At 45.1% G+C, this 23,828-nt stretch overlaps 1 protein-coding gene across 1 annotated transcript in view; it reads right to left on the bottom strand.

Annotated features, from left to right (window-relative positions):
* PKDCC (protein kinase domain containing, cytoplasmic) overlaps positions 1-22,729 on the bottom strand; it is a 36,264-nt gene extending 13,535 nt beyond the window's left edge. Inside the window, exons 1-4 of the mRNA XM_017811785.1 lie at positions 21,846-22,729; positions 7,814-7,936; positions 4,479-4,750; positions 588-667 (exon numbers count right to left, since the gene is read on the bottom strand). Of these exons, the coding sequence (XP_017667274.1) occupies positions 588-667; positions 4,479-4,750; positions 7,814-7,936; positions 21,846-22,511 (1,141 nt within the window). The 5' untranslated portion in view covers positions 22,512-22,729. The remainder of the gene's footprint in view (positions 1-587; positions 668-4,478; positions 4,751-7,813; positions 7,937-21,845) is intronic.
* Positions 22,730-23,828: the final 1,099 nt, after the last annotated feature.

The following is a 23,828-nucleotide window of genomic DNA, read 5'->3' as shown; positions in this document are numbered from 1 at the left end:
CCCACAAGGGATGAACTTCAGCCAACTACAGGGAACTCCAAAGCTTTGCTTGTTAATTAGCTATAGCCCAGCATCATTAATTTCCCCCTTTGATGCACAATGGAACAATGCACTGAAAAACCCTTGAATCAGATTTACAGGCACATGCAACTACTCAAAGGCTCTACCTTGGTAATCAGTAAACATCTACGGAAACGTCACTTGCCTCTGGCTTCTGAGGTATAAACCACCACTTGTATCATTGGCAATGGGGAAGTATTCTGGGTTTTACCACTAAAATTTCTCTTTTTTGGGACAGAAGTACTTCCGGGTCCCACAAGGAATTGCATTCTGATGCAGTTCACCCCAGCGCTGAGGTGTCAGGATGAAGCAAATACCTCTGTGAAGCCTAGATAAAATCTCAAAATGGGATTTCTCTGGTGTATGGGGCCCTTCTTGCCTTCTCTGTACAGGAGTAATTTTACCGTGGATAGAAAAACAATCTGGTTCTATTGCAGTGAGCATAAACACAGCACCCTCCCCATCTCAAACACGGTACTCACACTAAAAAACTAAGTACTTGGCATTACTATGTTTTATGTGATTACCTGTTGCATTGACTATCTTATCCAATAATGGTCTCAGTGAGGATGGAGCACTGTGTGGAAGAAGATAGGTAAAAAAAAACCTGCAACAGAAAAGTAACCCATATTGAAACTGTTTTTTAAAGAATTAAAAAAATGTCTGGTAACTCCTGAACATCATAAGGAATAAAATTCCTATTGCTTATATGCCAGTGACCTATTCAGGAAACATAACCATATTCTATAGTCAAATAAATACATAGCTGAGACTATTCACACAGCTGTCTGGCATACCTAGACTACGCTGTTATACACAAGGCTGCCTTGTACCTACATGTAAATGTTCCATTAATATAGCAATTTGCTGTGAAGTCCCATGGATGACTATTTGCAAAGTTGTCTGTACTTTAACAAACTAAAAAGCAATCAATCCCAGAAGTCTTGGGTTTGGTTTTTTTTCAAACCCTGAAAGTGCATAAATCATATTTCTATTCATTTCAAATAAATTACTATTATTTTCTTTTCTACAGTTTTGTTAGATTTTCCAACTAATTGACAGGAGAAAGCCTTCTTCTATTGTTTTAACTCCACTGGAATACATACAGAATGTCCTCTCTATTCTCATCACTTATCTATATTCAAGGCGCATTCATGTAGGTATTCACTGATGGATGTATAATCACAGAATCACACACACAGAATCACAGAATGGGTAAGGTTGGAAAACACCACTGGAGGTCAGCTAGTCCAGCCTCCCTGATCAAGCAGGGACCCCCAGAGCATGTTACTTAGGATTATGTCCAGACGGTTTTTGAGTATCTCCAGAGAAGGAGAATCCACCACTCCACTTTAGTATTTTTAGTTACAAAAGAAATACAATATGCCTTTACCATCACTTGTAGTACATTTAATTTTCATATTCTTCCTTTAAAGTTCTATTACTCTTCCAATATTACTACATATTGCAACAAACTCAGTGTCATAGAAACCTAAGATGGAGATGGACAGTTCATGATCAACAATATAAACAGCACTACTGGACATAAATATTAGCTGAAGAGAAGAACATGAACGCAACTGAGAAATTTCCATGCTTCACATCTAACTTGCAAAGCAAAGTAAATGCTTTTTCATACACAGAGACCACACTGTCAAATGGAAACCCCCAGGGACTCATACTCGAGGGAGACCAGCAGATGCCCTACATTAGCATAAATTAAGAAATTAGGTTACTGATACCAAAAATTCATCATAGATGCAGGTATTATTGAGCTGCAATTCTACTTATACAATGAATGTTTCCTTGAAATTGTACCTCCCTTTTTCATCCCTTACAAAAATAGTATTTATGATTTTCCCAACTGGGATTATCCCCTTGTAGGTTTCCTTAACAGGGAGTATAAAACAGTCAATATAAATACATACAGATATCTGAGGAGCAGCACAACATTTGTGATGAATAATTTGTCTAGTAAATTTTACCTCACTGTTTTTGCTTAGAGATTATCCCTAAAGCAGAGTCCAACTGATTGTAAATAGTTCTTTGCAAAAATTCAGTAGCTGTCATTTACTTTGCTAAATGCTGGCTGGAAGCAAGTCATGGAGGTTATTGTTTTTCCATGGCTACAGAAATATATGACTTGTTCTAATGCAAACACCCACATGAGAAATTCTGACATGTATAGACACTGGCGTCTGCACAACTTAATTGCAGAAACATTTGTTATTCATCGATTCCAGGGCCAGTGGCATCCCCTGTGATCTGCATAACACAGACTGTCAGATCTTTTTACATTTGTTCCTACAAATTGTTTCTTTTTGAGTACTATCTGATCTTAATTTAAGGATTGTCAATGATGGAGAATTCCTTTCAGCCATTGGTTACTACTTCAAAATATTAATTATGCTTACTTTCAAAACTGTCCAGTGCTTTGAAAACTGTTCCCCCAAACATTTGGATGAAAACCCATAGAGACACATTTGTGACAGGAGGTAACCATCTGAAAGTCATGATGGGCCAGTTCTTGCATAGTAGAGGTTTTTCCCAAATATTTTCTCTCCTTTAATTATTTACCTCATAAAGAAACCAGCTAGATAGACTAAGTATGCTTTCAAGGCTAGGGCGTGCTATGTTTGACAATTATAGGGGGTTTATGCATTGTTCGACATATTGCTGCTTCTACCTAACAGCACCAGCAACCCTTTACTGAGATTAGCCTCTAAGCCTAGAACAACAGAGTGCATCCATGAAAACAAGAAATTTAGTAGCCTACCCCTCATGAAGTGAGGATTTCACCTTCTGAGACAAGTGCATAGGGTTTGTCCTAATGCCCTAGCATGGGTGGTCACAGCCTACCATAACATGCACCCACTGTTCAACAAAACCCCACTGTCTCTATCAAATTATGTTAAAACAGGAGTTGAAAACACTGGGGCACTGTGTGTGCAATACATGCTGGTGAGTGGTTCAAAGGCAATACTAAAAACTGTAATAGAAAAAGACCACTTCCTTCAGCATGACCAGCAACCTGCCACAAGCCCACCACACCACAGACATATCCCCACTTACCACCAAGATGGATGAGTGCCTACTAAAGGTTTCTTAGCCAGACCAGTAAAACAGTCTTAACCAAAAGCTAGCAAGCTAAGCAAGATCTTTAAGCCAAGCAAATGGAAATGGAAACTTTTGCAGGACACACTAAATACTGCACTGCACAACTGCAGATGGCTGTCATGTGGTGCAGCCCATTTCAGTGTGGTCAGCTAATGCAACACACATGCCAGTGAGTGCCCTGAGACCAAAGCGGAAGGCTCTCTTTGGAGCAGCCTCTCCTCACTGTGGTCTGGCAGGAAGTGAATGGCATGATACTTGAAAGGGAAGTCTAAGAAATGAGCACACCATTATGACTCTGCTCTGAGATCTCCATCTTCCTATCTGGATCAGACAAGGCAGCCGCCTGTCCCAGCAGCGCTCAAACAGAGCAGCAGCAGCAGGAGGAGCAGGGCACTGAGCATCCCACTACTGAGTCCCTGGAATGCAGTGACACAGCTCCCCAAGCATCCCCTTCGAGGGGAGTGATGGCCAGTGGGGAAGATCTGAGACCACAAACACAAAACCACTGCCCAGAAGGGCTCAGTTGTAAATCTGGAGGCACCTTTAAAGTCAAATTTCAAACATGGATGCATCAGCTGAACACTTTCTTCAGTGTGGCCAACTGGTCCGGCATGACCTATCATCTATGTGTCCCCCCACTGTGAGCACAACACTGGGAGTGAGTCCCCCAGTTCCTGCCCACAGAGACCAATGGCTGGGAGGGGAGGGTGAAAAGACCACCTCTTGCTTTGTAAGGTTTGGGCTTACACCCCAGATTTTCAGCAACTGAGGGTGGTTTTGGCAGCCCCATGGCTGCACCAGGGCTGCTATCACCCTACCATGGTAGGCTTTGGCAAGGCGAGGAGCATTAAGCCAGAGTGCAGGATGTGAACTGAGCTCTAATTCTCCCTCTGAAATCAGCCCTTTACTGAGCTGGTGGTGGAAAACACATGATGACCCTTCTTAACTCACACCAAAGAAGAGCTGCTGGAATCATCCCACCACAGAGCTTGTGGGCCCCCAGCTCCACAAGTGCTTCTGCTTCACTCCCATGAAAATCTCTACCTGTGTGAAGAATTCAGTCTGATTCTGTGTTGTCTTTCAGCCAACACACTGAGTGGTAAATCACACTCAGAGTATGCAAAACTTTTCAAAAGTTATAAATGCTACGTGTTTTCACAAATTAAACAATTACTCACGGCTACACTGACTCTTGGGTGTTGGTTCTGAGACAGCATGTGCTTATTGAGGTGAATAACTGTAAAGGATGCTGGAGCTTTAGGCCCACTCTTAATTCTCTACTACCTTATCCAATCACATACCTGTAGGCATTGTAGAGATTCCTCTTTTCATTCATACTCTGACACCGTCCCTCAACCGAACAGGGCAGGGTGAAGTTTCTCGCAGGGAATTCCATGAAGCAGTCACTGTTACTGGTGCAAGAGCTCTCCTCAATGCTGGCATCATCCAGATCTGTCACCTTCAGCTCCCCATCCACAATCACAAACTGCCGAGGACGAAAATCCAGTAATGTCACAGAGCCAAGAGGAGAGTGAGCCAAATAATGCAGAAGCCGAACTAAGCTGAGACATATCTAAAACACAAAAACATGGGTACTTTGCATTATTTTCTCAGTGGAAAGTATATAACGAAACCACTTTAGCTGAAGATGTGTTCATAATTGTATGACTTAATATAAGCATTATAATTTATCCTCAAAACTGAGTGTTGCAACCAAGGTATTTTTCACAGGATTAACATAGCTGATTGTAAAACCCTTAGAGACCTGAAACAAAAATAAGCTTCTTTACCAGTGCTTTCCCACACTATTCTTGAAGCAGGGCTCATTGTTGCTATTCTTACTTTTAATAGAAATAAAAGCACTAACTTCTAATAAGACATTACACATAGGCCTTGACCACACAGTCTGATCCTGCTCTTTTACAAACTCCAGGTCTGGAAATTTTGGCTGGACTGCCCTGCACCCACGCCTGGAGCCCCAACTGCAGACAGTGTCTGTATTGCCTCTGTACTGATCATGCCTTTTGACTGCTTTTATAATTTTTTTCCACTGGTTCCTCTGATGTTTGGCTTTTTCCAGGGGAGAAGGAAGTAAATTCCCAGAAAGAGGAGCTCCACAGCTCCTCTGTAACTCTTCAGCATGCCTCAAGGTAGAGCACATATGTCCGTCTGCCTTGGCGGGTCTGCCTTGATGGACCCTCATGCACCACTTTGAGGCTGTGGTGGGAGCTCTGCGCTGATGTTTCACTTTTCAATTGCAGGTTTTTAACTTGAAGAACTGTTATTAGACGGCAAATTCGATGAACACTGAACTCTGCCCCCTTACCAGAGTACTGTTTTCAATTCACACATTCCTTTAGAATCCACTATGTAACCTATTAATGCAAATATAGCATTAATATGAGCACAGTTAAACGCTGGAATTTTTATTTTATGTATTAAATTAATAACAGGTCTTAGTCAGTCTAGCAAGCTTTTTACTGTTTATACATAATCTTTGTTTTCTGTTAAAATACAATGTTAAGGGCACATGCATTAAAGGAGTCAAATCCAAATTTAATCTTGGGGCATAAATGATACACTCAGAGGAACACCTAAACACATCCTTGATAAGAAAGATGAGCATATCTGAAACTATCCCTCATAGACCCCTCACTTGTGGGACATTAGGACTATCTCATCCTTCTACATACTCATGCTCCTGGTTGACCAGACAAGAACATTTTTCTCCTACTTACAGGATACCATAGTTCACATGGAGATGCTTATAGGTGTAGATAGGCCTGGTTATGGAATGCCAAACTTAACCACGCTTTCCTCCCTCTGGAAGGACATAGGACTCATGTATGTGTCATCCCTCACTACACTGTATAGAAAAAGCACATCCAGCCCAAACTAGCCTATAATATACATATCTTCAATTGCCAACAAACCCGGGACTTGAATAAAAAAAGCTTGAATAAAAACACAGGTTGTCATCCAAAATTATTGCCTTTTCTCAAATGTCAAAAAGCCCCTGTTCCTGCACCAGCAACCTCTGTGACCAATCCCAACAGGCTCTGCTGTGCAGACCCGTTGCCAGGCTGAGACTGCAAATGCCCCCATACGACAAGCTTTAAGCACACAGAAGAAGGCTTTGCTCTGTATCACATATCCCTGGCTTACTCAGCTTACTGCTGAGTTCCTCAATACAAGGAAATTACTATTTGTAGGAACAAGGTCATGTATTTATGCAGCCGTTTACAGGACTGGACCACAAACAAATCTCACATATCAAGAAGACACAATTTTATTTCCTTCCTCTTTAAGTTAGTTGCATCCTAGACAAACTAATGAGCATGACTTCATTACAGTGGTCACAGGAATGTTTCATCTATAATTCTACCTCTGTGAATCAGCTCAGCATCTTCATCTCCCTTTGCAATTGCTCACTCGGAAATATTCATGCTGGAAGGAAACTTCTCTGTTTATTACCCATAATCTACTATATCTCTTGGTCATTTACTTAGTACATAATTTCTGTCACAGTCCGCTATTTGCATTCCCTGGATGAGAAAGACAAAGGCAGGTGGTTCTGTATTTTGGGAGCCCTGATGAGTACCTGTACTGCTTATCAAGATCATGTTTCTTTCAGGAAAAGGGACCTGAAGCTTAGCACGGGGAACACACTTGCTCCAGCTATATCAGTAAAATAAACTCTGCCAGGGAACATTCCTGGGCACAGGAACTTAATCCCACATGCACAGTGGCTAGCAGGGTCTCTGTGCCAGGTCTGACTGGGACTAAGGCTGTTCTCCCACACTGTCCTCAGACACGATCCAGAAGGCAGCACGGCCCAGGGACCATTTCTGACAGGCATCCTGCTCGCAGCCTTCAGAGAGTGCAAGAATTCAATAGCACAGACGTGGGCTGCACCTTGCTGTTTCGACTCCGAGATCAGTCAGGCGCACTTTTAATTTTCTGGCACAGACGCAGCCAAGCAATCCAAAGTGTTTTAGATGAAGACTGCTGCTGCCTTTCAACGTCCTAGGGAGTTAAGTTCAGACAACAACACATCCCAACATACATCAAGCAAGACAGTGCTGTCTTGATCAAAGCATTGCTGCAGTCTGGCTCCATTTTGGACAAATTAAGTGTGACCTTCATGCTCCTGGTAAATTGCCAATGCGGTGGACAAACTGGGTTTGAGATTTGTGTACATTTATTTCACTCTTCCTCCAGTAAAAAAACGAACAGAGCAGGAAGCAGTAGAAAACAATTATAAAACAAACCTGTGATAAGGATCAAGACACAAATGTAACATCCTTCTATTGTTTAAATCCCAGTTGCAGAGCACAATGCTCAATGCCAAAAATCCTGGCCCTCAAGCTTTAACAAGAAAGAAATATTTGAAGATATTATGTAAAAACCATATAACTGGCTACAACTAGATAACATCAACAGACAAAACAGCACAACATCTTAAATGCTGCAGAAAGGGAGTACTAAATACTGTTTCTAAATGAAGATGTAATCATATGCAAAACAAACATTTAATAAATGTGAATTGCACTGAATAGTACATAACTCCTGCTTCATAATATTATTTTGTATTCCTCTCTCTCTTAAGAGTTCTTATAAAACAGTTGTTACTCACCCGAAATCTGTCTTCCCAGGAAGTCTGTAAAAGCTGAATCATCTCTAAAGGTGAGCCCAGTTCAGTGATGGTTGTCAGTGTGTCTGGGATGTCATTGCTGTCTTGGTAGCAATAGCCATAGAGCTGAAAACAAGCACAACCAGGTAATATCAATGTAACGTACCTCAGCATGTGGATTCCCAAAGGAGGTTTTGAGCAGGTTTTCTGGCAGGACTTGTGACCCTACAAGGGGCCCACGCTGAAACAGTTCATGAAGAACTGTAACCTATGCAAAGGACTCAACACTGGAGAAGTTCATGGAGGACTGTCTCCCGTGGGAGGGACACCACACACTGGAGCAGCAGAAGATAGGGAAAGCAGGAGTGAAGTGGAGCCCAGGAAGAAGGGAGGAGCGGAGGGAAGGTCTTTTTAAGATTTGGTTTTATCTTTCATTACTCCACTCCGATTTGATTGGTGATAAACTAAATTAATTTTTCTCGAAGTTGAGTCTGTTTTGCCCATGACAGTAATTGCTGAGTGACTTCTCACTGTCCTTATCTTGGCCCCCAAGCCTTTCTTTATATTTTGTCTCCCCTCTCCATTTGAGGAAGGGAGTGAGAGTATGGCACTGGTGGATATCTTGCATCCAGACAGGGTCAACCCACCACAAACACATACAAAGAAAAACAGCAATAATTTAAAATATCCATGAATGCAGAAACAGAAATTGCCTCTTGCTATACCTGATGGACTTCTGTGTACAGTATCATTTGAAGCAGGGCAAATACTCCAAATACTATCTGCCAGTAGTTTCTACAATTTAAAAGCATTTAAATGATAATTTCAGCTATGCTCCAGCTTCTTCTTTTATTTGCTTTCCAAGGACATTTAAATGATTTTTACTTGCACAAATAGTTGCACAAGAAGAATATTTAAAGACCGTGGAGAAGAGATGTCTTGCTTTATATGGAGTGGGACAATGTCTGACAGGGCTGAGGGACAGCCTTTTACAAACTCCCTGCCAAACCCTAACAGAGAGGCTGTTAAATGAGCCTGATAAGGATCTGATCGCAACTTTCCAGCCAGAACAGCATGCACATGAAATAAAATTAAATGTAATCTCTGCCCCCAGTCAAATAAAACATGCAATAAAAGGGCCTGTGTGAAAATGCAGCATTAAAAAATGCCCTGTTGCTGTTACTCTACTGTCTTGCCTTGAGTAATTTAATTTTTCAAACCTCTTTTAGTTAAAAAGCTCAGGAAAGGTGACAGGGGGCTCCTCTGTGCTGAGAGGACTCAGATATGGCCCTGCAGAAGAAGCCAGGTTCGTGCAGACCAGAACAGGGACCAACATGAAATCATGAGGAAAGCAGAGCCAGACTAGCGAGTGCCATTGCTGGAGGGAGCGGGCTGAGGCTGCACACAGCCGCTGTGAGCAGATTCCAGTATCAAGCACATTCTTACGGCTTGTGACCTTCCCAGGCAGAAAAGCAAAGACCAGGCTAAAGTCAGCAAATACGGGATTTGTTATGAACCATGCTGCTAGTTTTGACTGGAGCTGTCTACATTTAAAGGAAAAAAGGGTGCCAAAAAATGTAAAAGAAGTAAACAATTTTTCTTTTTGGTGTAAAAATGGCAGTGTATTTCAAAACAGCTGCTTAAACACGGACATTAACCTAAACAAAAAAAAAAAGAGCTAGAATATTTTATTTTAAAACATGCCAAAAAGAGAATTTGTGATAGATGCCAACATGAACATTTGAAGTACGAAAACAGACCTTTGTCTTTACTGCCACAACTAAGACAAAGATATCAACAGCAATAATTTCTTAATTTAGAGCCATTCCGACCAGACTTGGGTTTGTAACTTATCATCTGTGACACCATTTTTCTGCAGCTTAGTGACAGGAGTTAAATCTTTGCGTGCTACAAACTATCTTAGAGGATCACATCAGCACAATTGTTTAAGCCTTCTGAGCTAACCATAAATTAAATTAAAATAAAATATTTAACGCAATATATACTATTTTCTCAGGGACAAGTTGGATTCTGCAGTCCCTATCAACTATTTCACATGTCTCTTGCGTGTGGGCAGACTAAGGAGGCAGGATGAATCTCAGTAGGTTTGAAAACCCCTCACTTCTGAATGTCAAAATCTAGCATCTGTTTCTTTATCATCTGCAGAGTTCAGCTTTTGTCCTTAGCACAGTAATACTATCCACTGGGAAAAAAGCCATGAGGGAAATCAGCAAGCAATCCAGACTGGGAAATAACAGTATCACAATAACTGTTAGTTCAAAGTAATACTGAATACAAAAAAGGTATCAGTCTTCATGAGACATTCTCAACACTTGTGAAAACAATTCGGGGAATACAGAAGACAAACAACAATTATCCATTCCTTTTGATTATAAAAACATTAAACACATATGTTTGTGCACACAAAATATTGAGAAATTATTCTTAGTATCTATTTATGTGCATATTATCACATAAGTAGAAATTACAGTACCTATTTGCATCTATTTTATCTCAGTTCATGAATGTCAATAGTAATAATAATGATTTAAGTTTGATCTCAGAGAGTTGGAACGTTGCTCATAAGCAAATCTTTCATTTCAGTGTCCAATCTGTACCTTGGCAAAAGTCTTCACTGCCCGAGTATCTGAGTATTCAGTGTGTATTTTACTATATTAAGACCCATTAATCATTTCAGTCATTGTGGAAGCTTAAATGACCTGATCTAGTTTTGGTTTCATACTAAATTGCTCTTCATTCTCCCAAGAAATTACTGCTGAACTTAATCAGCCTTACAAGCTGAAAAACACAGTACCGAGCAAGTTAGTATAAGTCTAACTCAAAATATATATACTCTAACCTGAGCTCTTTATTGCTTTTACTTAAGTGAAGCCTCTCCAGATGCAGTGTTATTACATAATTATATAGAGTTATAAAAGCACAGAAATTTGAGATATAAAGGATTTATTGGGATGCATTTATATTTTTCTAAATGAACTCCTGAAAGTAAACACAAAAATGCACATGTAATTACATGGCCATATTTGTATGTGCAATTACCATGATTACAAACTGGGCAAGTCCCAACAGCCAGTTAAACATCTAAAATGGTTACATTTATCCCCTCCTGATGAACCACCACCCAGCACACAGAATATATATATGTGGATGCAAAATATTCCCAGACAGTAATACTTGGGCCATTTGTTTAAGAAGATTACTTACACAACACCAGAAACAAGTACAGAGGTACCACCCAAAACACTTTTTTTTTTTAACTTCCTTTTGTTTTTGTCCAATCCATTTTAAGGTCAGAAATGAGACAGAATGGTTTGTATTCCCAGACAGTGAAGTAAGAAACAGATAGCTGGTGCATAAAATAACATGAAAAATAACCACACGGGGAAACTGAATATAGCTGGAAGCAAAAGATGAGCCAAAATATCTTTTCTATCTGAAATTCTATTAGGTTGGACATAATTCTCAGCATCACAAAGCTACACTTCAGACATATTCAAGAGTGATGGTTTTCATATGCTTTATCAGCATGGTTCCAATTAAATGAATGGAAAGAAATACAACCCCACATCTTTTTGCTATCTCGAGTCACTGCATTTAAATGCCATCCCAATATATTTTTGTGTAGAATCTAATAGCAAACAGTCATGATACAGGGATGCCTTTCTATCTGTTTAGAAAAACGTACGCCAGATATGAAATGTTGACCTGTTCTCACATCATGTGCCGTAATTCATTTCGAGTAGTCCTGTTTACTGAATTAGTCCCTCACCGTTTGGATTTTTTCGGTCATAATGGCTCAATCCTGCATTAGTCTTTCTGCACCCAAAACTCCCACTGACTACCAACAGTTTTTAGCATGCTGGGCACAACAGGTCAGCCTCTGTGAAAGTTATATTGAATTGTAGGAGCCTATGTCCCTACAGCCGGTCAGTTTGCCTCCCTTTACAATTCCCTTTTACTACAAATTGAGGGGACAGAGGTGCCCCTTTCAGAGGAGCTGGGGCAGTGGGGGAGGGCAAAAGCAGAGGTCATCCTCTACACAAAAGCCAACATGCTTACTGAATAAAAACACAAAATGAAGCTTATTACGCTGTCATCAGCAGGGTAAGTCTGTGCAAACGATGAGCCCTCCTGCATCGGCGTAGGTGCCCTGGCCAGACTTTCAGAAAAATAAATGTCAAGCCAGAACCACTGCCAAAGTGTTACATTTCATTTATGGAGGTTGCTCAGTCAGAAACAGTAGGACCCACCTTTTCTAGCCAGGGTCTCCAAACACTTTCCCCAGTTGGGGCTCTGTCAGCTCAGCTTGGCTCCACTGCCAGGCTGTGGCAGGCTCGCTGCCCTGGCTGCTGGAGGGCAATATGCCCCTGTACAGACCATGCCATTTCCCTAGAAATTACAACACATTGTGAATATTTTTCTTCTTCTACAATCACAAGAACTGGAAATTTCCCCTTTTTTTCTTTAATGAATGTGAGATTTCCATGAGTCCAGGAACAAGAACTTCAAGTACACCACTACCAGTTGTAACATCATAAGTGACAGGCTCAACAGCATTACACCAGAAGCAATTTTCAGAATTCTAACACTCTTCTCTTTTAATTTGGACTTGCCTACACTGACTACAGTACAGCACAAGTGCTGTCCACAATAGAAAAGTGCAATTAAATAAAATCTCACTCGTATGAAGAGCAACAGCAGTCAACACTTCACACATCCTTTCTTTTCAAAAATATATGGACACAGGGTTACTTAATCAAAACTGGTTGTGTCAAGACTGTATTTTGAACTGCTTCAGTGCCCAGAGGAAATAAAAAGCTCCCACTGGCACTGGTAACCTTTTGATGAGCCACTTGCTTGAGTTGCTATGTTTCAAAACCAGAACAGCACATTTTACAAGCTACTTTATTGCTAAGTGAATGTAATATTTTTACACAACCAGTCCTTGGATTCACCTTTCATCCCTGGAGCACTCAAACAGTCCCTGCAAGAGCAGAAATCCCCAGCACTGCCTGATATAGCTATGATTTACCACTACATGATTTGAGACATTTGTGTCACTAAGATCTATTAGCAACTCGTGTTTTAAGTATTTCCCTTAATTGCTGATAGTATATACATATATAAATATACATACATATATACACAAGCACATATCTATGTATATATGTATGTATATATGACATATATGCATATGTGTGTTTTGATATCAAATGTATACACGATATCTGCACCTATATTTTAATGTGTTTTATATATTTTTAAAATATAGACTATAATACTTTTATACATTGCCCCACCTACTCAGCCCAAAAGCACCTGCAAACCTATAACATGCATCTCCCTGGAAAAAGGATGAGTTCCCTGAAATGTCTAAACTTAATAAAGATCAATCCAATGTCAACTTTCCCGCTAAGAATATATAGAGATGGCACACAAGAAATAAATTGATTTTCCTCCACTGAAATCCAGCAATCAAGCCCTGCAAAGTGCTGAGTTTCACTGGAAAAAGACTTTCATACAGGGTATCCCCAGCACTACGCAGAACCTTTTGAGACCAGGACCCAAACTGTGTACTGACAGCTGTGAGGCAGGATTTCCTTGGTTGCTGGATAGAGGAACCTAGAGCAAGCAGTGGGGAATTCAAATATTAAACTCTAAAGTCATAGCTCTGTCTAGGCTTTTATTTATAAATGTATTATTATGATTAGCACTAAACTCCAGAAGAACTAGAAGGTACAAGAACCTCACACCTGGCACTGTTAGTGAACACGTAATTAAACATTTTCATTAACAGAAAAATTGGAATGCAGTACTTAGAAACAGAATTGTATGTGTATCTTACCATATCTGTCATTGTATCCATAGAGGCCCACAGATATCTCCATATATTTTATATATATATGTGTGTATACATATCCATACATACCTGCTGCTCTGACACAGATTATGTTGGCTATAATCTTATGATTTAGTAATGTTATCTCCCTTTTACTCTCCCTGCTTTCCTTATACTCTGAAGTGGAAAATTCTTCTACTAAAAACATTTACAGGACTTTGAATTTGCATTGCACTGCACAAGCTCAAGGCCCAACCCTGCAAATATTTAGTCAGACAAGCAGCCTACTCTTGTAAAGTCTTCCAGTGAAGACAAATAGATCACTCATACAACCATGAATTCAATGGAAACAGGCTGATATCACTGGAGGCATAATTCATTATCTTGTAAATAGCCAGATCACAAGCTCCCCTCACCTCCATCCACACCCACTGCATTCAGTTCCACCACACTGCAAGTTCAACCCTTTGTCATTACATGATTCTGCATTACAAAACTGTCAAATAACCTCTGTGCATCATATATTCAGAAAAACTTGTTTTGGGTTCATTAACATAAATCCATCTCTGTAATTCTTCTTTCTCAGGTATCTGAGTGATATCATTTTGGACTTTATCATGGTAAGCTTTAAAGTAAGCTTGGAGTCTCTCTGCAGCTACATAGTCTTAGAAAAAGGCAAGCCTTTACAAACTAAGTTGCTCCAAATTCAGCCTAAAACAATATAAAATACCCACATTTGGTGTCTATTACCTAAACTGAGCAAGTTCAGCTAAGTGCAACGAAAAATAACAACTCCTTTAAAATCAGTCTAGAGTCAATATTAGTATTAGCACAGTGCTTATGAGAACAAGATTTTGTCAAGTTTTTTGTCATCACAGGCCATCACAGAAATGAAAAATGGCAATAGAAGTTAGATGCCACAAGGCATCTACCTGAACCATCAGATGACTGTTTTGGAACAAAACTCCACAAATAAAATCTTTTAAAAATTCCAGCTTGCACATTTGAGAGAGACACTTAACAAACCAGGGCTGGAACACTTCCAAGCATGGCCCCAGCTAATGCCTGAATACACCAACGCTCTCTGCATCCAGGCAGCAAGCAGAAGGCCACAGGAGCAGAGCTATGCCAGCCTTGGTATATCCTTCCAGGGGTCATCTCCTGTCTCCCTGGCCAACCACCACAGACCTGCCTGCCCTTTCCAAATAGAGCTGCAACTAGAAGACAGAGTATGTACAAAAGGGCCACAATCATATGATTCAAGGATAGGATTGGATTGGATCCGTCCGATAGGCTAGGATATTTCAGTTGGTCAGTTGGAAGAGATATGCAATGACATCTATTCCAACTTCTCACCATTTCAGGGCTGACCAAAAGTTAAAGCATGTTATTAAGGGCATTGTCCAAATGCCTCTTAAACACTGATGGGCTTGGGGCATTGACCGCCTCTCTAGGAAGCCTGTTTCAGTGTTTGCCAACCCTTTCTAATGTCAAGTCTCAACCTTCCAGGGTGCAGCTTTGAACAATTCCCACATCTTATCACTAGATACCAGGGAAAAGAGATTTACCTAGCTACCCCACACTGGGCAGGGGGGCAGGCAGCAGGGAGTGAAAGGGTAAGTTATAAAAACCATGTGCTTCTCTGTACAATTCTGTCCTGGTCATAACTAATTCCAGGCCAGGATATTGACAGGGTGGAATTGCCTTGTTCATTCATTGTTGCTCCCATGAAAAAAGGCAAACAGCAAGGGAGAAGTCGATCATACCCACAGCATCCTGTGGTGATCAGTGATCTCTCCAAGCCACTGTATAGAAGAAGCAATGCTGGGCTCTCCTCAAAGAAACTGGATGAGGTCGCAAGTCATCAGCCCCCATAAAGGAGGAAGAAATTCAAACCAGAGTCTTCTGGAATGATTTATGTGGCACATAAAACTGAGAAGCAACCATAGAAATCATTCAGCAAATGACTGGGATTAGTTTTATGAATACTACTTTCAAAAGTAGGGACAATGTAGCCCTTTTAACTTATGTGATGGCACGTGCGTTATGGAAATCTCTTCCCACCAGCAGCTTTGCAAGTTGAACACCCTCTGCCATCCCAAGCAATTCAATGGGAAAAAATGTTATTTGGTGACTTCAGCATCAAGATGTGCAGCTTGCCTTCCAGGGACACGAACAGTTAGAGCTGATTTGCAATTGTATCAGCTCTATGCTTCCAGCAGCTCCGGAGTTCTTGTTAACAGATCCTTTCTTCACTCTTAAAAGTGCAGGATAACATCTGGGCCTTTTGGGAAGCAGTCTTGCAATAAAGAAGCACTTTGTGTAATTCTTCTTTCCTTGCCAAACCGCATCTGTCTGCTCTCACTGCCCTTCTCCACTCCACCCGAGCTCCTTGGGGCTGTGGGGACATCTGTTACCAGCTGCGGGCTGTCTCCACCGAGCCATCAGTAGGTGGCACTGCCTGCTTTTTTCTCTCCACCCACATGAATGTCCAGTCCCAACACCTTATATCAAACCATCACTAACAATTTTGAAGGATGCCCAAGAGACTTAGATGTCTCATCTCCTTCAAGGTGCACCTATGGCAATGTCAAGCAATGAACTGACTGGGACAAAGAAGCAGCTCCATCACTGCTCACCAGGCAGCAGTGGTGGCAGCAACTTCCAGAGGTGGCCAGCAAGAGCTGCAAACCTCTCCTGCCACTGACAAGACCTGGCAGGCTCATCTGTCTGAGACCTGAAGTTCCTCTGATACAAATGCCATTTAAACAGTGTCAGCCAGGTCTTGCACCGTGTAGTGGCCTCATTCATCTTTACCCAACCTGTCCCAGAAAAAGCTCAACTGAGCTATTTTAGAAAAGCATTAGAAAGCATTCCCAATGTAAAATGACCCTCCTGCTTGCATCAATGCCTTACTGATGAGTATATGTGGGGTGCCTGGTCAGACCCCAACCAACCCCAGCTCCAGCCTGGAAGGTTAATTCTCATTAGGTACATGGTTTTGAAAGGTTTGATCCCCAAGAGCTGGAAACCTCTGCTGCCCCATCCAAAATTCAGAATCACAAATTCTCTGTGTACTCATCCAGCAATTGCAGCACTTTTCACAGGCTAGCAGTTCTCAAAGATGTGATGATCAAAGTCCAGCCAGACAGGGATCGAGACTTATTGCTGGGAATCCTGCACCACTACCATCACAAAAGGGATTCAGTGCCCACCCGCTGGCAGTCCCTGAAGTCCCTGAGTAGCTGTTTCCACCATAGGATGATCTCCCCTTCCCCCAGCCTTCTGCAAAAACAATTGTGGATTGCTGCAAGAAGGATGGTGAAGGACCAGATCTTCAAGAGTCCATACACTCCCTATGCAAATGTGTTTGCACCGGAAATTAATTGTATATTGACTTTCTTCAGACTTGGAAAGATTGTCTACTTCCACCTGGAATAAGCAAACTGGATAAAAAGCTTTATTATTTTAATTCTCACATTAAAATTAAAAAGGCCCTATCCTGTTGGCTATGCACAAGTATAGGGAAACCATCAGGGTAAAAGCTTCTGTTAATTATCACATGTAAAGAAAAGAAAATCTTATTTTAAAATAGGTATTTAAAAATATTGTGATTGGCTAGCACAATATCTTAAGTCTATTTGTCAGCAGCAAGTGATGTATTATTTGCAGCACTATTGTACTCAAATAATTTTCCAAGAAACAAATATTCTCACTGTAATCATGACTACTTAAAAATACAATAGAACTAACTGAACCAATTCATACAGAAACTGTTTTGATATTTGGATGGTGACTTTTTTAGTGCTGATGCCATCTTCGTATTTCATCTGCACATTTAAACTTTACACCAAATGAACCGGCCTCGTCTGGGCTGCCAGCAAGCCAATGGTGCTGTTAGCAGCTAGTGTCTTCCATCAGCCTCAGACAAAGCCAACCCTTTTCCCTGAGCTTTTGTGTGTATTTTTAAGAAAGCGGTAGCTCCTTCTTAAATGAATTATTGTGAACTCACACTGGAAGTGCTGATAAATAGCTGTCACAGAAATAAGCTTGCACTTTTCCAAACATCTGCAGTTTCAGACCTTCCCTTCTCTTCAGCAATGCAAAGGAAGAAAGAATGGCAACACCCTTAATTCTGATACTCTAGGGCTATAATTACGTTATTACAGTAAATCAAACATTGCCTTTGTGTCACTACAATCGTGCTCGTTGTTTGAAATTAACTGCAAATGGTTTGATTTTCTTTTCTTCCTCAAATATGGGCAGGGAGGAATTAAAGCACACTAAATCATCTTCCCCACTAAAATGCACAGAAAGCCAGGATTCTGACAGCAGCATTTGAACTCTGCAAGAAAAGAAACCACAGCATGGAGGGAAAGGAAGAGATCGGGCACTGCATTTGACACAGAGTGACTGCAAAGCAATTAGCGGGCTACTAAATCCTCTGTTACAATAAATCAGTGACCCAATTCCCCCTCTTCCCCAGTGCCCTTCATTATAAAATCAACTTTAATGAACTACCCCTTTCTTCCCCTCTCCAAAGCAAATATATTTCCACTTCAGCCTGCACCTGCCCTTTCCAGCGGCTGCCACCCCAGGAAGCCTCGGGCAGCCCCAGACTGCAGGGGCAAGGGGGGCAACGGCCCAGTGCTGGCCCTTCGTGCAAGTGATGGGCAGAGCACAGAAATAAAAACAGGAAGGCAAGCTGCCTTTGCCTCAGCATTGCCTAATGTGAAACCACTCTCCCTCTTGTTGGTTTTCCGCGTTTCTTTTGCTAGACTTGATTCACCACATCTGCCAGAGCTGACACATCTGGCTCCTTCCCCAGGCGGAGGGCACAGTGAATATGTCAGCATGTTGTCTGAAGGCACTGGTACTTTCTGGAAAGAGCTCTTTTCCCTTCTATCATATTCTGTACAATAATCAAGTCTTTTAAAAAGGATGGCTAAAAAAAAAAAAAAGCTGATTTTGACAAGAGACAGGCCAGAATGAGAACTGCTGAGACAGTAAAGAACAAGCCTGTTATCTTACAAACTACACTTCAGGCTGTCAGCTGCCAGAGATTTACAGGAAAATCCCCTTTCCTAGGACTGAACCGACACAAAACTTTTATTTCCAGTAAAAGAAACTCGAGTATGCACTCACCCCGACTAGCCCCTGACCGGGGCCGGGGATGCTCTGGAGAGGCAGGAAGGGCTCAAGGCAGGGCGGCTGCCGGCCGCCTGCGTGGATGGGTCCCCGGGGCCGCTCCCTCCCACGCCCGCAGCGTGGGGAGGCGGAGGAAGACTCGCTTCCAGCAGCCCCGGTTCGCCTCCAGCCCCGGGCGGGGGCTGGGGGGACCCCGCCGGCTGCAGCCGGAGGGGCGACCGGGCGGGTGTCGCCGCCCTGCCCAAACCCTCCCGATTCCCCCCACCTGCCTCAGCCGGGGCTGCTGCGGGCTGCCCGCGAGTCTTGCCCTCCCTCGGCACGGCAGGGTGGCAGGAGGGTGGCATGTCCTTCCTGCTATTTATAGCAGGCGATTCTTATTTGGGTACGCCGGGAGTCGCCAGGGAGGGAGGGGAAAGGAGCAAAAACGAGGTAAGAAGCAAAAGCAGGAAAGTTCCCGGCCCTTGCTGGCCCAATAGATGTGGTGTCGTGCCTTTGGCATCCGTAGCTAGTGCGGTCCGCCAGCTAATATGAACTGAAGCGCCTGTCAAAAGGCAGGGGAGGGGAGAAGACGTTGATTTTTGAACTGATTTCCTCTGCCTCGGCAGCAAACCCTGGACAGTGAATTCTAAGCCCCGGGTCTGCTTCCGTTGAAAACAAGTTAAAAATCCATCATGAGGTCGGCCAATCCTGTCCCCTTTGACATTTTAACAGAGACATAATCAATACATTTCATGTTGTTTGCCGGTGCCCATTTTCTGCACCACTTGTAGAGCTCCCGCATGACACCAGAGACTTGCTCCTGGCCCACAGTGCTGCCCCAACAGTGCCCAGACAGACACTGTCAGGTTGATTTTTACAGTCCCTTATCATACGTTTGACCCTCATTCAGGCCACAGTGATCCGTCCCTGTGCACCCCTAGAATGCAGTGTGTTAAACAACAAGGGGGAGAAATGTTCAGGGGCTCCTGCTCCCAGCCTGGCAGCACCACCGAGGCTGATGTTGCCGGAGGGCAGGCAAAAGAAAACGCAACCACAAAATCAGAACGAAATTGAAAACATGTTTCTGATTTAAATGTAATCTATTTTTAAATTGGGTGGCATGTAAATATGAAGTCCTAATTAACAGACAGGATTTTTGCCCATGAGAGCATTTTCCCAGCACGGAGGTTGGGCGTGTTTCTTCCAGCGCTGGTGGAAGCGCCTGCACATCTTCCAGCTGCTTCTGCTCCAGCCCCCCACCACAAGACACCCCACATCTCACCTTTGCTTCCCCCTCCAGAGTCCACCTGACATCCCAGAATGGAGGAGTGAATTACTGCAACTCCTCCAAGGTTTTCTGTGAGGGGAGCGGGGCTGTGGGCAGCTTCGACAGCACTATTGGAGGACCCCCTTGCCCACACATGCAAGAGACAGACAACACAACCCCCTTACATTCTGGGGGGTGGGGGGTGGGGGGGCTGGCTCCAAATGAATGACAAATTAATTTTTCCAGAGAAGAAAACTATACACAAATAACACGGGAAAGAAACACTAGTACCCACCAAAATGACTCACGACTTTAAAAATACACACTTCGAGTTCAACCTGGCCAACTCACACTGACCAAAAAAAAAGACAATCTTGGGGGGAAAGAAAAATCCTCTCACAGCTTACAATTAGGGTGTGTTTCCTGCTGTCAATACAGTCAGTAACGATGGCTGAACCCAAGCACGGCTTTTCCAAAAAGAATTTATCAGAGCATAACAGGAACAACTAACATCCTTCCTAAGAGCACAGGTATTTGCGTATTGCAAGATGTTGTTCACCCTATGCATTATAGGTGGACCTAGCACCACAGAGGAAAGAATATGGAAATAGGAAGGAATGAAGGAAGGAAGGAAGGAAGGTTGGTTAATATCTATTTTCTTGGCATGGATAAGTAATGACCAGCCTTTGAACAGTATATGAAACTCGAGAGCTTTGATCGCTGGGACCCGAAGTTCTCGTGGGGGAGCTGGTACTCCTGCTGCAGCTGCTGAAGAAGAAACACAAAACTCCTTTACCCGATTCAGTTCAAAAAGCACCTACTGTGAGACCGTCTGGTCTAACGTTCATTTTTTATTCTACTGCAACGCTCATGCTATGCGAAACGCAATAGGAATTTCCATACCAGCATTTACATCCAAATGGACCCGCTGAGATTCATGCTGATGTGTAACAGTCCTACAATGCAGCCCCTTCTGGCAAGTGCTGCGGTGCCGGCGCACCGGCCAGCAAGACTCACACCCGGCCTGTCCTGGGTGAGCACGTCGTGGGCTGACCCGTGTGCCGGGGCTGCGTAGAATTAGCAGGCGCCGCCGCCGAGGCTGCGCCCGCCGGGAGCCCAAGCAGAGGCTGCCGGGGTGACCCTGCCGCCGCCTTCTCTCCGGGGGTGTCCGGAGCCTGCGGTTCTCGCATTCAAGCCGGCCTTTATTTCCCGCATTTGGGGAGTACTTTTGGATCTCCCAGTTCTTCCTCAGCCTTCTCCGTCGCCCCTTTCCCCACCTCAATATTCATTTTGTCTACGAGGAAGAGAGATCAGAGAGGGAGCCGCAGGGCCAGCCGCCGCGGGGGGATGCCGGGCGGGCGGCAGGGGGAACGCGCCGCATCCGCACCGTGCCCCGACCGTGCCCCCGGACCCGGCCAGGGCGATTCACTTGTCAACGGGGGATGAGAACCGCTGCTGCCAGCGGAAAGCGCCCATCGACGCGCCTCTTGCCTTCCCCGCGGATATGTGATGGGGAGAGGAGGTGCGGAGTCGCCGTGCCAGGGACAGGGACATCTGTCTCGGCGACCGCCGGCCCCCACCGCGCCTCTCGGCGGGGTTGCGGCTCCCCACGGAACAGGGCAGGGGAGGTGTGTGCAAATTCCCGGGAGCTCCACATCACGGTCCCGGCCCGCTCCCCGCGCGCGCTGGGAGTGGTGGCGGAAGCTCCGACAGGTTGCCCGCGGCAGGACTAAGAAAACGGCGGAAAATCAGCGCGACCCACCCGCGCCCGACCCGCGTACCTGCAGGACGTTGGCGTGGCGCAGCCGCTGCAGCAGGATCATCTCTTTGACGATCTTGTAGGCGGCCAGGCGGTAGCAGTCCCCCAGGGCGGAGAACTGCCGCACGCAATGGGCGATGTCGTGCCCGCCGAAGTCCACAGCTTTCAGAGCTACGGCCAGCGTGCGGTTGAGGACCGCCTTGTAGACCGCCTTGGTGTACCCCGAGCCCAGGTACTGGACGCCGCTGACATCGCGGATGTCGCGGCAGCCCAGCAGCGGCGGCTCCAGCGAGAGCTCGGCCGAGGCGCCCGCCCACGGCCCCGCCGCCGCTCGGCCCCGCGGCCCCGGCGGCCGCGGCTGCTCCGCCGAGGTGCGCGGCGGCGCCAGGTCCATCAGGCGCCGCTCCCGCGGCCGCAGCGGCCGCCGCCCCGCCGCCGCCGCCGCCCGGTGCTGCCGGTAGCGCAGCACCTCCTCGTAGCGCTCGCGGATCTGCCGCGCCAGGGCGGCCTGGCCGCCGCCGATCTCCTCCTCCGGCGGGTAGAGGGGGGCGCCGGGCGGGGAGGGGGGCACCTCATCGCGGGGCGGCGGCGGGTGCTCGGAGCCGGGGATGAAGAGAAGGTTGAGCAGGGTGCCCAGGAGGAAGGCGAGGCAGCAGCCAGCCGCCACCGCCGTCTTCCTGCGCCTCATCGCCACTTCGCTGACGGCTTGTCCAGCCCTTCGGGCTTCTCTCCTTTCGCCCCTTCCCCGGGAACCAGCTCCGAGGCTTTTTTTTCCTCCTTTTTTTTCTCCCCTATTTTTTTTAACTCCTGGCTATGCCGGCGGCAGAGCGGCCCCGGGCGCTCAGCCGGAGCTCAGCCCCTTACGGCGTGCCCGCATGACACTTGCCTCCCTGCTTTAAAGGCTCTGAAGCACTTATTATTAGCGGGACACGGGGAGGGCGGGGGGGATCCCCGTCCCGCTGCCCCCGCCGACGCGCGCTGATTGACAGCCCGGCCCTTCCCGCGGCCCGGCCGAGCAGCAGGGGGGCCTGGGAAACGTAGTCCCCCGGAGAAGTCCCGCCGGCCGCCGGCGAGCCCGGGAGCCGGGACTACATCTCCCAGGCTCGGCCGAGCCCCCCGGCGGGGAAGGCGCGGAGAGAGGCGGGGCAGGCGGGTGGACCCCCCCCGTCGGGCGCTACAGCCGGGGGCTGCCGGGCAGGGCGGGTCCGGGGCGCTGCCGCCAGGCGGGGTGGGAGCTGTGGTGCTTCCTACGCGTGTCCGCGCAGCGCGGAGACAGTCGCCCCGGCAGCGGTTTGTGTGGGATGCTCTTGTGTCCGCCTCCCTTCAGGCAGCCACGGGGTGTGGGGGGGTGTGTTGTGCAAGCACCCACGTACCCACAGAGCCACACAAAGGAGGGAGGCTCGATACCTTTTCCCCACCAAAATAAAGCGAAAGGAGGCGGCTGCAGCCGGGAGCTATTGGGTTCGTCATTCGGAGTGAAAATTGCATCGGTCGCGCCCCCTCCAGCCGCGGCACAGGAGAGGAGAGAGGGGATGGGGGTGCGTGTCACCCATTGGAAAGTACAGCCACAAATCACGGGCTCGGCATGGGGTAGCCCCTGCCCTGTTGGAAATGTGAATTGCAGGGGTGAGCGCTAATGACATGGTTATCCATCAAGCCCACATTACGATGCTGTTAGCAACTAATTAACAAATACAATCAGCCCGCGAAACTTCCACAAAGGAGAGACCATCAACAAGAGAAAAGCCGTAAAGAGTCAGGCGAGGCAAAGTTCACCACAATGGAAGCGGGAAATCATTGCCAATAAGGGAAAGGGACGAGACATTTCGGTAATACACATCGGACAGACAGAAAAAAAAAAAAAAAAGAAAAAACAGAAAACAAACAAACAAACAAACAAAAAAAAACACAAAAAAAAACCCCAAACAAACAAAAAAACCCCAGCAGCGGTTCACGGGAACCAGCGAGCTGTGATCGCCAGCGTTTCCTCCAGTGCTGACAGAAA

This window comes from Lepidothrix coronata, unplaced genomic scaffold (assembly GCF_001604755.1).
Source record: "Lepidothrix coronata isolate B3197 unplaced genomic scaffold, Lepidothrix_coronata-1.0 Scaffold33, whole genome shotgun sequence".
NCBI lineage: Eukaryota > Metazoa > Chordata > Aves > Passeriformes > Pipridae > Lepidothrix > Lepidothrix coronata.
The sequence above is the reverse complement of the archived record's forward strand: the minus strand, read 5'-3'. Positions and strand labels throughout refer to the sequence as shown.